The sequence below is a fragment of the Phaethon lepturus genome, unplaced genomic scaffold, assembly GCF_000687285.1.
Source record: "Phaethon lepturus isolate BGI_N335 unplaced genomic scaffold, ASM68728v1 scaffold42230, whole genome shotgun sequence".
Lineage (NCBI taxonomy): Eukaryota > Metazoa > Chordata > Aves > Phaethontiformes > Phaethontidae > Phaethon > Phaethon lepturus.
The window spans coordinates 27,051-43,897 of NW_010512451.1; the positions used below are offsets into that span (position 1 = coordinate 27,051).

At 35.9% G+C, this 16,847-nt stretch overlaps 1 protein-coding gene across 1 annotated transcript in view; it reads left to right on the top strand.

The window, feature by feature from the left end:
• Nucleotides 1-12,629, top strand: part of FAM73A (family with sequence similarity 73, member A) — a 38,791-nt gene extending 26,162 nt beyond the window's left edge. The window contains exons 8-15 of the mRNA XM_010287005.1: nucleotides 7,389-7,507; nucleotides 7,692-7,764; nucleotides 8,100-8,186; nucleotides 8,308-8,406; nucleotides 8,734-8,868; nucleotides 10,296-10,349; nucleotides 11,970-12,086; nucleotides 12,411-12,629. Coding sequence (XP_010285307.1) covers nucleotides 7,389-7,507; nucleotides 7,692-7,764; nucleotides 8,100-8,186; nucleotides 8,308-8,406; nucleotides 8,734-8,868; nucleotides 10,296-10,349; nucleotides 11,970-12,086; nucleotides 12,411-12,629 — 903 coding nt within the window. The remainder of the gene's footprint in view (nucleotides 1-7,388; nucleotides 7,508-7,691; nucleotides 7,765-8,099; nucleotides 8,187-8,307; nucleotides 8,407-8,733; nucleotides 8,869-10,295; nucleotides 10,350-11,969; nucleotides 12,087-12,410) is intronic.
• Nucleotides 12,630-16,847: the final 4,218 nt, after the last annotated feature.

Here is a 16,847-nt window from a genome sequence, read left to right on the forward strand (position 1 = left end):
CATTAGTAATTTCATCTTCCAGGAAATTACAAAGCAGCAGCATTTTTTGTGGTCACATTATGCTACAAGCTGTATGTTGACAATTTACTCATCATCTTTCTACATTGCATCCTGTCCCAAGGAGCAGGACTAAGTATTTTGTATGACTCTGGCTTTAGAGACTGGAAGCTATATCAATGTTTCAGTGCTGACACACAGTCAGATGAAATTTAGTTCACTGCCCTGAGGAGAGATACAGCAAAGATACAGGGAATCCTAAAACAAGACATAGATAGATGTTTTGATGGAAATTGATAGGGATATTGCTTAGCAGTCAAGAAGAAAGTTGTGCTGTGTTATATTAGAACAAAACATAGTAAGATGGCTTTCAAGAAAAGGCTGTACAACACTGGAACATCTGGCAGAGTTTAAATCACATGCCCTTTTGAGCTCTACAGGATAGCAGTAGGGCATGACAAAACCGCATCTTGGCTATGGCTGATAATCAGGAGGATGCTGAGGATCATGCACTTGATGACCTCTCGTATAGAATTGTGCCAGTCTGGACAACTACAACACACAGGTGATGATTTAGACAGTCAGTTGCCATCCCCAAGCCCAGTCAGACTTCCATTCATAAACACACATAGGCTCTCAGAAGCACTGCAGAAGGGATGGTGAGCACAACCATTTGCCCTAATTAAGTTATTGATAATATATATACTGTGATAAATAATGGTAACTTCTTCCCCATTTGAGACTATCTGCCATCAACTTGTGTTTATGAGGGTTCGTATCCTTTTCATATTCTTGCTATCTCACCTACTGTGTGATCAACATAGCTGCCACCTTTGGCAACAATACAGCAGTGAGTGTGCCAGATAAAGGTCTCCACCCTTTCTTTCCTGACTTCTCTTCCATCTTTCCAATAGCAGCTCTTTCCTGCTCTCCCTGACAGTGAGCTTTGTTGCTGCCTCTCCATTGTCAGTGCACATGCATTTATCATGTCCTATTTTCATATCTTGACTAGAACTACATCTGTAGTTCTATTATCAAATAAACTTTCCTTTCTTTATTAAAATGTTAACTCAGTACAAAGCTTAGGAGATTTTTTTTAGACTTGTGAATAAAGCCTTAGCTGCTCTTTTTTTCTCAGTAATTACTTTACTAAAGTTGTCTTTTTCTCGGTTCAAATCTACTAAAACAAAGCAGTGCAGGAAGGAGCAGGCTTTGATAACAGAGAAAGAACACCAGTTTCCATATGCCTGTAATTATTTATGTATGAAACCAAAACCTTCCAAGTGACTGAAATTTGAATTTTAGATTCAGAAAGTGCTCAGAAAGAGCCCTGTCACTGAAAGGTAGGGTTACCTTTTTCCTGCTTTCCAGATAGATGTTCTTTTTCTTTCCTGAAATAGAGAACACCAGGGGGGAATAATGTTGGAAAGTAATAGCAAGATATATGCTATAGCACTTGTGAGGTGTTCGTTTGTGTGTTTTTCCCGTTTCATCACAAAAATCAGACACATGCCCTCCTATATTCTGACAGACTTCAGAAATGTGACCATAATCACTAATCTGATCTTCTTGGGACTTACTGTTCTCATCCTGGTCACTTCCTCCATGTTCATGTCATCTGTCCAATTTGATGTGGATTATTGTCTTGCCTCAAAAACAAATGTCGTAGAGCAGTCCTGCAGTCTAGTATGCCCTGGGTAGCAAATTTTAAGGAGCTCCCTATCCGAACAACTTTAATGAGGTATGGAGGTGCCTCATATTTATAGTCTTAAAAGATGTGGAGAAAGAGAGGGAAATTAATCCCTGAAATCTTTCACTCTGATAAAAGTAATAGTATTTCTTTGAAGAACATGTACCTGAAGTGCCACTAACCACTGCCTACTACTTTGGGCAAGCTCAGAAGTTTTCATGGTGTCCAGTGAAGCACGATATCTGGTAATGAAGCTTGTCTACTCATGTCATCATCAGAAGCTTTTCACCTCCCAGTAAATGTCAGTGGTGGTAGAGGCAACAGAAAAGCTCTGTTCTACTTTGAGAAACACTTCACATTCCTATGTCCTTTCTAACAAATTTCTCAAACTTCATGCTTCCTTTGTATTGGGTTTTTTTTCCCCATGATTTGTCTTCTGCATCCTAATAGATGTAGCCCTGTTTAAAAAGATTCCATTGCTGTGAAAAGTTTTTCCATGGGGCAATGAAGAGTGATCAATGGGAATGAGATTCCTTTGATTCTCTCCAAGGACAACTATGACTGCTTGCTGTATGGCTATGAATAGGAAAACTTAGGCCAACAAGTCATTAAATGGTGCTCTAAAAGCTTTAAAAATAATAGTAAAATAAAAAAATGTGGAGTTGATCCTTGTCATCTATGGCAACCTTAGCTGCCTATGGTATTTGCATAGTATATTAAATGTTTTCACTTCTAGGACAAAGATGAGTTTCACCTAATAAATAGCCAGTGTGTTCCTATATGCTGACTGCTCATACCATACAGTTTTTAATTTTTAGGAAATATATGTAACACTTTTAACAAATCCCATATATTAGCACTGAACTAATTTTTGTACCGTAATACCTTCTTGTAGGTATTATGTAGGCAAAAGCCAGAGGCAGCACAGAAGCCTAGGATTATTCTGCCTGGCAAGAAGTACTACTACCACTGATGCACATAACATAGTAAATTCACATTCTTCATTATACTTAAAATTAATAAATTTGCAGCAATAATTCAGACAAAGTCATGTTCTGAATGTGTGTTTTCGTCAAAGAAAATGAATCAGGTGTCTTGTATTTTCAGGAACTCCTTCTATGCTTGTATGTATTACATGAACTTCCTGTTTTTTCTGGGTATTAGGAAGCACGCACCGCTTTATCATTTCAGCTTATTGAAGTACCATCTCAAATGTTTTAGTTAGTAATCACTGTCACATCTTTCAACTCCCAAAGCATGTTTCGTACTTATCCTGCAGCTACTTATATTTAAAAAAAAAAAGAAAAATCTTTTAAAAGATAAAGATACTCAGAGAATAAGATTATCATCAGTCTTTTTAATATAGGATAAGCATTTCAGAATGTGAGGAATGCTGACTGTGCTAGTAAATTGACCTTTTTATTAGGGGGAGCAAGCAAGAATTCCTAAAAGGTCTAGCATTGTTTATTTTTGTTACATTCATGTAGGTGGTTATTTTGGTAGTCAACAAGGTTTTGATGCACAGCTGAGAATTTTTTCTATTTATTAAGAAACATCTTGTGGGTGGCAAGTAAGATTACTGGGTCTGTTCATTAGACCAGAGCAGTCAGGGAATCCCAGGCTTAAAACCTATTGCAAGTTCTAGGGTTTTGATGCTTTACAGCAGTGGTTTCGGTATCTCTTTACTAGCAGATGCAGCCTTAAAGCTGAACTGTCCAGAGAAAACTGATCAACTTCTGAACAAAAACAATCTATGTTGTAATCTTCAGAGGCTGCTTTGCAGCACTGTGTGTAGAGACACAAGTTATGACTCAAACTTTGGAGTTTTGAAGATGTACATATTACGTCAACATAATGAAGTTAGGTATCTACTGCAGGTCATCATAAATGTCATGTGCAGTGGTCCCAACAACTGCTATGTCTTTCTTGAGCCTTGAATGGGTAGAAGTAAAGCATTACAAGACTAGAATGGGATGATTCATCTTTTAATCTGTTCTTTGTCTGCATTTTCATATTCTTCAATGTAACCCCACAAGACACTGAGGAAATAGCAGACGCTTAGAGGCTGGCATGTCAGGTCCATCTTCACAAGCCTCTGTGTTACTCACAACTACCAGCACTTTCGGCAGCTGTGCATGGAGCATTTTTTCATCCTTAGTGGTGTTTTAGGAGTTTCAAAACGGCAGGGCTGTGTAAAGAAGTGTTCACTACAGAGCGGTAAGAAAGGACTTGGGAGCTTTCAAGAGACCAACTTACCTGTGATGACAAGATGTGGGATGCTGGGACTTTCTGCTAACTCTGATAAATACTGAACCACTGTTGAGGAAAGTTAGGTGGTGTGTAGGGGTACATAGCGGGGTAAAAAGCAGGTAACTGAATACACATCCTGAATGCATGCCAATTCATATAAGGTAGTTATAGTGAACCATTTCATTTAAAACTAACCTTTCTCTCCACCTTTTTCTTCAAAGGTAACAAGTCCTTGGAGACTTTAAAAAAAAAAGTTAATTTTCCTTTTGATGTCACCTTGAGAAGTTCTTACCTAGGAAATGTTGTATGCTCTGCATGTTAACCATTGTATATGATTTGTCCATTCTTCTAATAGCTGAACTCCGCTATTTCAGAAATGCAAATGTGTCTTTGGAGCATCTTCAACTAATTTTGTTTTGAACCAGGATGCTTATATAAGCAAGCTTTCACCTTATTTCACCTCAAAAAGAATGGCCATTACTGAATGTTTGCAAGACCGTTTAAAATATAATACTGGATGTTACACATATATACTGTTTACATATAAAATATTTATCTAAAAATATGTTTTTAAATACTAGAAAGCATCAAAAGAAAAACCATGATGACTCCAGGAGCATTATGATGCAGCTTCAGAGCTTGTCTGGAAATCACCTTAGTTTCTGGTTTTCAGTTTATTTCGGTTTTTATCTGCTTTTTGCATGCTAAGAGAAGTCAGTGGTAGGGGAATTTACGCTCCTTTTCCAAATGTTGGGACTAACTTCAATCCATAATCAAAACCATCTTCTCAGTGGAAGAATAGTTACACCCTTCTCTCCTGCTTAGTAGCTGGTTGGTTTAATCACTTTCTTCATTTGAGCTCAATAATAGGCATTACAACAGTAACACAGCTGTTCTATTTCATCTGCTAGCATGAGAGCAAGTTTAAAAAAAAAAAAAGCTAAATATAATCAAGGGCCTCACCCAACTCCCAGGTATCAGATTCTATGCTAACGTGTAACCACGTGGGCTATGATCAGGCATCTTCACGTGCTAAAGATGTTATCTCAGGCTTGCTGGCAGCAGGTGGAGATTACCTCCATCTAACTGTAGAAATCCCGTGAGTCCTAATTCAGTCACAGTCAGTCAGTTTGCCTAAATATCTGAAGAAGGTGATTTGCCTGCAGGTCACTAGAGAAAACTAATATGATCCCTTTTACCACAGAAATTATAACCTCCAAGATAGGGGCAACTGTTTACAAAGTACGTATGTGTTTACAACCTATTTCTTCTCATGCTTTGCAAGTGAAATAAAGTAAATGGAATGTTTTATGGCTTCAGTAATAGCTGGATCAGGTAAGAAATAAGTAGGTATACTTATTTGTGTTCTGTTTTGGTCTTTATTTTGGAAAATATGTATATATTGTTCCACAGTTAATACTTTCTTAACCATAATGTAGAAAAACAAATTCTGGAGTAAAGATTTGTCACTTGTTCTTGTTTATACATGTTCTAACTATTACACTATATATACATGTGTATATATGTGTGTGTGTGTCTGTATGTATATTGATTTCTTATATCTGAAAGAAATTAATATATTCCTGTTTCTTCCAGCTGGTTAAATTATTTCTCCCTATATATTTTCACATGTATTTTTCAATTAAAGGCTGTGTGGCTTCCTTTTTTTAAGAACAACATAAATTTTCAGGTGGGCTTTTTGAATTAGTGATCCCAAAACACAATTTGGTGCTATGATAATATTGTTAAATTGGAATGAGATCTTTGGTCTTAATAGCTGTAAATCTTTTAATAGCTGTAAAAACCCAAACAAATCAACAGCTTATTCTAGTCTGTTCTTCCAAGCAAAACAACTGATAAACTAATATGTACTTTTAAAATGGAAATACTTTCAAGCTAGATGAATTGTAAAGGTGTACATTACACATTTAATATAACATTTTATTGATTTTAAAACTTTTATTCCTTAGCTATTGTCTCATCACTTCAATCTCAATTTGAGAAATCTATAGATATCTGTATGGGAATACAGATTTTTCTTTTTTTTTTTTTTTAACCCAAACAAATCAATTTAAAATGGAACCTGACCATTTTATCAAAGGAATTTTATGTATCGGCTTAGAGTAAAAGGATACTGGTATGAGTGATTCAAAGTACCAGTGTAAGTTCCAGCAAATATATGCCATCTAACAATGTGTGATGCTTGTCAGAACACCAACTCTGTACCGAAATCTCTGTGACTTATTCATGTGCTCAAATGTTTACATGGACAAAACCAGGTATATTCTTCCCCTTAGCATGCAAGCGTACTTGGCCAAATTGTTGTTGCTGTAACTGGCTCAGCTACAGCCTGTGGAGAAGACATGCTGGAAGCATACTTCTTTGTGCCTTTATGAAGCCTCATGCCAGCACCTGCCTGTGTGTCTTCACTGATGGGAAAAACTTTTCATCATATATTTATTTAAAAATGTTAATGGAAGTTTAACATAAAGTTATATTTTAATCTGATTTCTTTAATCTTTCTAAGATGTAGGGTGGCTATTTTTATGTAGTTCAATTACTGTGAGAATTATTTTTTAAAGATGTTTCTAAGCTCTGTTTTTATAGCCTAGAAGCACAGGTTTGTTTGCTGCATGCAGGATATAGGAAAAAAAAAATTTGGATTAAAAAAAAGTAAGAATTAATTTTCTGGTCATGAACTAAACTGAAGGATGTGTAAGCCTGTGCATTTTTTTTTTTTTAGTCATTCATAATATGATGTAATGTTTGTAGTGGAAATTGTAGCTAGCCATTGTTTGGTGGATTAAATATGATATCCTGTAAACAGGAGTTCTCTGTATTATTTATGTGCTTTGATTTCTTAATCTGCTTTTGTTTTTTCTTGTTCAAAAAATGTCCATGGTTCACATTAATTTATATGATAACCACAGAATTAAAATTGCCAATAATAAAAACCTTTTTGGGACCCTGTAGTAAAATGCTGGATGCTCATGCTTCATACAATATGCTTTGGTAACTTGCAGACATATTTACCAGCAAAACAAAAATGGGTGGGAGGATGTTACTATTTCCAGCTTCCTAAAGGTTTGCATGGTGCAATCATTCTGTACTTTGTGTCCTGACAATTTTAATTTTTTTTAACAGCTTTGAGACCCATTAGATTTAACTAGGCAAATTAAAAACAAAACTAAGCTGCCTGCATTTTGTAAATGAAACTTTTGAAACTTGGAAACCTGAAACTGTAGCTTTCAGATTTTAAAAGTTACAAAGTCTTGTTAATAGTGTGGTGTTTCTCTTCTGTTTACTAGCTGAGTGTTGCCTGGTTTTTTTAAGCAGATGCAGAAAATGATACAACTTTCAGTAGAATATTGGAAAAACTCTTTTATTTGTTTTATCTTTACAAAAATGTTACCAAGCTCTTTAATGAAATGGAAAAAAATTTTTTTTTCAGCTTACAGAGCACAGAGACATTCGTAATACCTATGGTCTAGATTCTCTTTGCCATTGCCCATTGTATGAAGAAGCTATGCACTTAGCAGAAGAAGGCAAAATTTATTCACGAGTATTAAGGTATTGATTTGTGTCTACTTAATTATTTCCAAGAAAAGCAAGAATTAAAGTTAAATATTGTATATAGAACTCATTTTTTCTAAGTACTTGTACTAGGTTTTTTTTTTCCTCAGAATTAGACTTATTTGAATTTTTGTGTGCTTCTTTTTTTAGTGGTCTTTGAAAACTTTTCTATTTTATATAGGACTGAAATGTTTGAGTGTCTAGGAGACAGTGACTTCCTTGCTAAGCTTCATTGTATTCGACAAGCTTTTCAGGTAAATAGTAAGGAGAGTGATTTGTCTGTCTGTCTTGTTAAGCCTAGAGTACATGGCATTGAAACTATCAATGCGCTACCTGTGCCAGCATTTTTTCAACTTATGTAATTAAGTATTTTCTTGTGGCTTTTACATTTCTATAATTCTAAAATGGGACATATTTGCAGAGGAGTCCCAATTTTGTGATTAGCTTTGGAACCTTTGTGCCAAAGACTTATTAGGAACTTGCCTACTGTATTAGTGGTTATAATTATATGAAATTTGATTGAAGTGTTTAAGGTCACTTAGTATAACCTGTGAATGAATATGTCTATGTTTTCTGAAACCTTTTCTAGATAATTCTTTCAGAAACTGCAAACAGAATATTTCTTGCTGAAAGTGGAAGAAAAATTTTGTCTGCTTTAATTGTGAGAGCACGAAAGGTAAAAGTCTTTTTTAATTAATGTTTCATTGTTAATGTACTTCTACGAGAATTCACTTTCCAGCGTAAATAAACCATCTTTCTTATTAAGTTTGCTTGATACTCGTGCTTTTACTTTACAGAATCCAAAGAAATTTGAAGATGTCTTTGATGAGATGATATATTTTTTGGAAAAAACAGATCACTGGGATAATACTGAAATGGAACTTGCTGCTAGAGGAGTGAGTTTGAATTTCTGAAAAGTGCTTTTACCCTTAATTATGCAAACCATAGCATCTAAAAATACATTTTTACAGTTCAGAATTGCGGGAAAGACAACTCTCTTTGTTTACATTGCTGATTTAGAGAAATGGCATCCACCACTGCAGTTTAGTACCAGAAAGCACGTACTATTTTTTAACTTCTCCTTTACTGGCAAAGTATATTTAATATTCATGAAAAACAATTATAAATAAGCATCTTAATACAGAGTTAGAATATGGTGCATGATGAATTCCACTGCTGAAAGAGAAACTAGGTTACTTAGATTGTGTTCTGATTTAATATAGGTGAAAAACCTGAATTTTTATGATGTTGTTCTGGACTTCATATTAATGGATTCATTTGAAGATTTAGAAAATCCACCAATATCTATACAGAATGTAGTAAATAACCGCTGGCTAAATTCCTCGTTTAAGGAAACAGTAAGTATTTATGTGTAACTTTCATAATTATTATTCTATAGTACATTACAATAAGTAGATGGTATGATCAATATAACATTGGTGGGAACATTCTGATACAGAATTTCTCTATATGCTGAAACTGTTCTGGCGATCTGTGCTTTATATTCTTAAAGCACAATGTAAAAACGAGAATAAGTCCAACAACTACAGGATATAGACTGTGTATATTGTCCTGATAACAGCATTGACTTTGAAGCAAAGAAACTACACCGTCCTTCACTGTGAACTCTAATTTGGCTTTCAATATAACTGAGTATGTACCTGAAATACTCCTCAGAAAAAGGAAACAGATTGTATTATCAGGTTTTTCATAATAGCAATTTAAAAGCTACAAGTCTGGGCCCAAAATACATAGAAAATTGAATGTGTTGGAGAAGATACTTTAACTTGATGAGTTTTCTCTGAGGAAGTAGAATTTTAGAAGGGAAGTTTCTGTTAGCCACATCTTAGATCTTAGATATAGTTTTGGATTAATATACCAGAGATTTAGCAATAAGGCACAAAGTTGCAAGCTAACAAAGGTAAATTAATAAAATACAGTCATTCAAATACTCATAACATTTCATGTTTTTTCAAATGTGCCTGTTTCTTTGTCAAATAGATCTCATCCCTCTGTTAGACATACAGGCTACTGCCATGGTCAGCTGGTAGAGATACTACTGTCGTTTCATCCATTTATATCTATAAACTGCTAGTTTTCCTTTTATTTTGTCTTTCAATTGAAATATTCCTCCTAGAGGAAGAAAAGGTAACATGCATGTGTTTATTTTATAGTTACATGATAACAGTGTGTTTTGTGAATAGTAAATTATCTTGCAGTACTGAAGGAGAATCAGATGAGGATAGCTACAAGCTAGGAGGGGGAAAAAGCCTACCATTACTGGTATTTTGTATTTCGCAGGTCCATATTTGGACAAAACTCCTTAGCTGCATCTGAAGCTATTGCAAGAATGTTTTTGCTAAAATGAAAAAGGACATTTCAATGTGTTCACATGCTACTTAATATCTAAAATAGTTACTTATGTCTGAGCACACACTTTGGTATATAAGAGACTGGTCCTCAGTTACGACCAGTGAATGTTGCCAACTGTTGCAACTGTAAAATCAGTCAAGGATGAGAAAGTACATTTGAATTAAACTAAAGAAAATGTTGCAAAGTAAGATCTGAAAATAACAGATATGAACTACATATAAAATTAGTTATTTGCATCACCTGATATTTTCCCGTTTTAAACTTTGTGTTATCACAAATTGAAACTGAATACAAATCCCCAAAATATAGAAATACAATATTCTGCAGATCTCTTATTTTGTGATGATAGATAATTTCACTTACAATGAAGTTATGCGGGGTTTGGGCCCTTGTTTTTCCTTTTTACATTTAGGCTGTGGCTTCAAGCTGTTGGTCAGTACTGAAGCAGAAAAGACAGCAAATGAAGGTGAGTTGCCTAGCAAATGATGTGGACCAAAGTTACTGATTGGCTCCTAAGAATTTGAAGTTCTGTCCTGTAGCTTTGGGAAAATAAATTACAGATCAACTCTTAATCGTGTAGACATGTTAGTTTAGACAAAAGGCTGACAATTGTGTAAGTTTAGCTCATGGGGCCCTAATACCAGTTTCTTAGCAAAAAGTCATAGCTGCAAGATTTTCAGCCTAGTTTAGGTCCAGTCAACAGTGGTGACAGTAATTTCTCTGACTTACGGCCCCATGCATGTACCTTGATTTTTGCAGACCAAGGTCATTAGTCTTGTATCTCACCTGCTTATGCTGGGATTCTCAACCCCATCTCCCTGCATCATCTCCACAGCTAAATAAAATTCAGTCCTGCCCCTTTACCTACCTGAAGTGCCATCTTCCTTGCCAGCGGCAGGAACTCTGTTGCAGCCTCCTTCAGACCACTTCTGCATCCTGACCTCTCAGTGAAGGAGCTCTGTGGATTTTGAAGTAGAACTCCTCTGTGCCAGCAGCTCCTGACTTCCACCTTGGGAGGCTTTTGTTAGACCTAGGAGGCAAATGCCCCATCTCTGTAATAGCCAGTCCAAAAGCAGAGTTGAGGCTTGCTGCAGGATATCCATAGCCAGTAGAAGTGGTTTTGCATACCGCAGGTGAGGAATCTCTGCTCAGGTGATTTGCACTGACACCTTTCTCTGATTCTAAGAATAGCTATTTATGTGACTTCTAACTGCTAAAGACATATTTCATCATTAAAAAAAAAAAGTTGGTTCCAATGGCAGTTGGTATTTTGTAAAAGATCCTCAGCTACCATTATGTCTTAAGATTTGAGGTGTCACATCCCTGTGTCAATATGACTGGGTATTTTATATAAATAGATGTTGTCTACACTAGTTTTTTATAAAAGGGATTATTTCCAAAACAGATGTTATAGTAGCCTATTATGTTCATCTCTATTTCAATTCACAAGTACCTTACTCTGTAGTTCCTTTGTATACAGAAGTCTCAATATTTATAAGTTTGTAAGTGTGTGAGTAACTCCTTGGGACTAGTTTTATCAGCACTGCTGGAGTCATTCAAAAGTGGATAAAGTTAAGCTCCATGGAAATGTTTGTAACGGAGAGACTAACTGTACCACAAGGAGTGTGATGAACTTAAATTTCCTTCAGGACAGTTCTTTATGTGGTATTTTGTTTTTTAATTTGTGATTAATTTTTATTTTTATTATTAGTTATGTACTGTTGTGAAATTATAAATATATGTTTATGAGTGTGTAAAATAAACTGCATTCATGTATGATATATAAGTTTATACAATATGATATTTATGAGTGCCTGTAAGTTGTAAAAGTAACAACAGTGTGGACATTCACAGATATTTTATGTTTTCTTTAGACTTAAAGATGGATTCTTGTAAAGTGTAATTTTTTCCGTTCAAAAATCATGATACTTGTTTGGTACAGTTGCCCTATAACTTAACAGAGTTTAAGTTACCACAACCCTGAAGTAGGAGGTGCTTTAGGCTTTTCTGAAGACTTAGTTTTATATAATAGAGATTTATGCTAAGTTTTCTGTGTGACTTTTGTCTACAATTTTTATATCACTAGGTGCCTGATGGATTTTTTGCACATTTCTATGCTGTATGTGAACATGTCAGCCCTGTTTTGGCGTGGGGGTTTTTGGGCCCTAGAAATTCGCTTTATGACCTATGCTGCTTCTTCAAGGTTTGCAACTTTTTAATTGCCACTTAATTTAAAAAAAAAAATCTTTGAGATTAAAATAAATGTGAATTTATTTATAGGCATACCTTTGCATTTTCCTAAGGTTAAGACTAACAGTAAGAAACCATGAAAATAAATATTTTCATATTAATTTTTTTTAAGCCTAGAACTGTTTAGCAAAGTCTATTTTAATGTACTTCTATCTTAGCATCAAAAGAATACATAAATGTTTTTAGGGAATGTATAAAAGAAATAGCTAGCAGTGCATACTTTTTTCTTCTTGTAAGTGAATACAAGTTTTTCTTTCCCCCACCCCCTCCCCACTAGGATCAAGTGCTTTTCTTCCTCAAGGACATTTTTGATTTTGAAAAGGTGAGATACTCAACTATGGAGAGTTTGGCTGAAGATCTTATGCAATTATTAATCCGACACACTGAACTTTTAATGGCCTATCTTGGAGCAGATTCACTAAGACATGTCAGTGCTTGCGTAAGTGGTCAGGGTCACGTCATGACCAGTGGGCTCTTAGAAGCAAAAGTGCAGTAAGCTTAAAATCCATGAGAAATGAAACGGAGTGCACTTTGATGTACTCCTTCCCACCTTTCTCTCTAACCCTGAAGCTATCATTGCTGTTACTGAGCAAGCATCTGAAAATGTATCATGTTGCTAAGTATGGAAAAGGACTCAGGGAGGTTAAACGTACATCTGTGAAAAGAACTGGTGAGCATATTATTGTATATACCTAAATTAAATTTGCAGCTCAGCTGTCCACTGTATTTATACTTATTATATCCCAAAGCTTTTTTCTGTTAATATTTGGGTAAAGTTTATTTATGAAATACTGTACTTTTGCACAGATAATTTGTAAGTGAAAGCTGATGAAGTTGTTTCCTTTAAAGGCTTATAGTACAAAATGCTCATTACAAAGTCTCCAAATCATTGTGTGTCTAGATCTAGAAGGTGGTTTGACTGGGCTATATGCAGTCTCTTATTCATGTGATGTGCAATAAAGGAATCACACTCTCAAAACTGAACATGTTGCCTCTGCCCTGAAATTACACTTGTGCGGGAGTAAGCAGTCATTTTGTACTACACTGTAATAGAGTGATGCAGGAAATGCAGACACCATTCGGGCACATTTTAAAATATCTAAACATCTTGAAGGTGTTTGAGAGCACTTATTTATATTAAAAAAGCTATGCTAGCTTCATCAATTAATTTAAAATTTTTTCTTCTTCTAAAACTGTTACTACATTATATGGTAGAGGTAAATAAATTAATACCATTTCATATGTAGCATTTCAAAATATATTTTCAGATAAGGATGTATGATGAGATTTGTTAGTCATGAAACAGAATCAAAGATGGTGTTTTATAATTGAAAGCATTTCCGTCTTCCTCCCTTCCTTGTAGGAAGTCAGATGTCTATTTCAGAAGAAATTTAAGCAACTGTGGCCATCTAGGTGCAATGCAGAACTGTGGCTCAGGATATGGAACCCTGAACTTTAGATAGGAGCGCAGCACAGTAAGGAGGCATGAGGGAACTTGCAGTAACATTTTTTCCTGGGCTGGAGGTAATAAATAATAATCTATAGTCTTTGAATTTCTGTAAACTGAAACAATGTTTCATAGTTAGCTTAGGCTTTTAAACCATGCTTACATAAGCTTTGCCACATGAAGCCAGCCCAGAATCAACCCTTTGTTAAGTAACACAGAGTAAGTAATTGGAGAGTAATTCTAATCATTCAGATACTTGAGAAGCATGTTGTTAAAATCTCAGATACTGAAACAAATATTGATCAGAAACATTTCAATTTTTGTTGCAAACGCAACCCAAAACGATATTTGAAAAGGAGGGCCTGTGTAATGCCATAATAATTCCAAATGCTGCTGTTGGCCTATTTCAACACAATTCAAGTTGCTGAACTTGGCACTATGCTCCATGTGATACTCTCTTCTCTGCAAAGTATGTCTTCAATATCAGAATGTGAAGTTTTTTTCACCCATCTCACTTAGCTTACACATACTGATCTCCCCTAATCACACTGCTCAAAAAGTATCTGTATTTTGGTAGCTTCTTGCAAGTCTATGAATGAAATTATATGGTACAGTGAGGTGTCTTGTTGGGTTCACAGTCAATAAGAATAGCTGGAAAGAGAAGTAAACAGAGTAAATGGCATGTTCAACAGCAAGTGTACTACCTGGAGGTTGCAATGGGTCAAAGGAAGTGGTCTGCTTTGGTTTGTCTGGTCTAATAAAATGATATGAAGAAAATGGCACCTTAACATTCATCACAGAAAAAGGTAAATGCACTTTTTCACAGAAGTAAATGCATATTTAAGTGAGGGACTTTCACATTATTTATAAAAAAACTCTTGAAGAAAGTGCAACAGTGTTGTAAATGAGATTATAACTGTTGCCAGATAATTTAAAAGTAGATCTTTTGTTGAAACTGAAAGGATATTTTTTTAAACAGAAGAATGAAAAAGGTCTAATGAAACACCAAACTATTTAGAAAATGGGAAAGAACCTGATAATATCTGGCTTAAACAAATGTATCCCTTTAAATTAGCAGCACTTCCATGCACTTGTAGAGCTCTCAAAAGTCCATAGCATCGGGTTGGAAATTGGATGGATGTATTTCCCATCCAAAATAAGAATTACAGTATCTGGTTGCTGTGAGATACTATCAACAAATATTTGATTCGGAAACAGTTAAGAAAGGAAGAAAGAAATAGAGAGGGGAAGGGAGAAAAAGAGAGGGGAAGGGAGAAAGAGAGAGAGGAAGAGGGAAATGGGCAGGTATGTGTGGGTAGGCTTTTGATCTCCTCAAGCTCTCTTTGGACCTTTTCCCAAAAAGCATTCACATACAGTGTCCTTCCTAACTCCAGAGACAGAGCTATATGTTTAAATGACAGATAGCTGTCTCATTCTAACATGGAACTGGAATCAGTTCTGTTATAACCTAAGGTTTATACACCTCAGCTAGAAGGCGTATACAGAATATCTGTTGCTAACCAGCCATATGGCTTAAGAATTTCAAAAGCCCACCATCTTGAAAACACAAGTGCCAGAGCTGCAGCAAAGCGGTGACAGTATGACGCAATTCTACTTTACTGAATTCATAATCAAAATCAGAATTTAATTTATAATGTCTAAACTTTTAAATAGTTTTGAATGGCTCTTTACACATTAATAAGAATAAGATAAATTTAAAAGCCATCCTCTTCTGCCGTAACTGTACTCCTAAGGTCAGAAATGTTGAATGTGTAGGGATTATACAAGAATCAAATGTTTATATCATTTGTAATTTAGTTGTAATAATAATCTTGCTTTTAATGTTTTCTTAATGATTATTATACTTCACTTTTGTAGTCTTTGGTTTCTATCAAGCTAAGCGTGTCAAATCAAGTGTCAGAGTAAGCGTATTTGTGAACTTCCTATTGCCTAAATGAACTGCAGTTGTGTATATTAAATAAAATAATTCAGTGAAATTACTGTTGCTCATATGATTGTATCTAAAACTTGAATTTGCTCCCTGAAATCTAACAGAAAACAACTATTACAGAATTTCTTATATACATGAAAAAGAAATGGAATGGGAACAGCTTTTGAGCTGTCCAGTTTAAATGGATTTTGTTGACCTGGTTTATTTTGCTTCTATGAAATAGTCCACAGCACTGACAAATTTTCAACACATAGGCCAGTGATGCACCAAAAATTCAAATATGGGTGTTTCCAGCCTTGGAATTCAAAAAGTGATTCAGCTGGACACCTTAATAAATGAAGAAACCCCTCAACCTAAGGATGGCTATCGTGGCTTGCAGACAAGGTGCAGGCACAGTCGATTCAAGTGCTGTGACACAGGCCATGGTTGGTCAGCTGGCGAGATCCCTGCCTGTCCTACTAACCAGAATGGTTTAACTGCATTCATCTGCTGCTGTCTCGTCTCTTGGTTTTAGGAGACAACTGTTTTCAGGATTATTTCCAAACTGCTCTAGTGAGCTCCAGTCATGGAATAAGACTTCCTTTGTGGGGTAATATGAATAACGAAACGGCAAACATAAAACATTTAATCCTTAATACGGTAGAAAGGCGATGTATATGTGCTTTCATCTGCCCAAATTTGTTATATGTGCTCAACTGCTGAAAACTAGTTATTTTTACTGAGAGTTGAAAGCCCTACCTTAACTGAAATCTTGTGCCTTCGCTTCAGACATGTGAGTCCAGCTATTTTGAGGGTGGCACTGGGGGAAAGTTCCTGTACTGTCCTTCAAAAGACAAACGCATTTTGTGTTCTAACTTTGATGGCTGTTGTTCAGATTTGCAAAGCCTAAGGTCACGTGGTTGTCGTCCTAATAAATCCAGCTGAAAGTTAAGCTCCAGTGTGGCAGACATAATACAAGCGAGATAGGAATAAGTAAGTTCTGTGCTGGAGACCTTGCAATTGAAGATGTAGGAAACAAGTCGTCTTTCAGTAGGAAAAGGACCATACTCAGACATGTAATAAAATCGCGTTTCTTCGTCTGCTTTGTAAAGTTTCCAGAGAAAGGCGCTGCTTTAAACCGAACGCGCTCTCCGTCTCACAATTCTGGCACGAGCTAGACCGCTCTCCGCTCCGTCAGAGCTAACTGTCACATTGCTATTATTAGTCGGTTGCTCGCCATGTGCCATAAGACGACCTAGGACCTGGCCGCGTAGGTATAAAGCCTCCACGCTGGCAGGGCCCGGGCCAGCGGCGGCGAGCGCGCTCGGCGGGGCTGG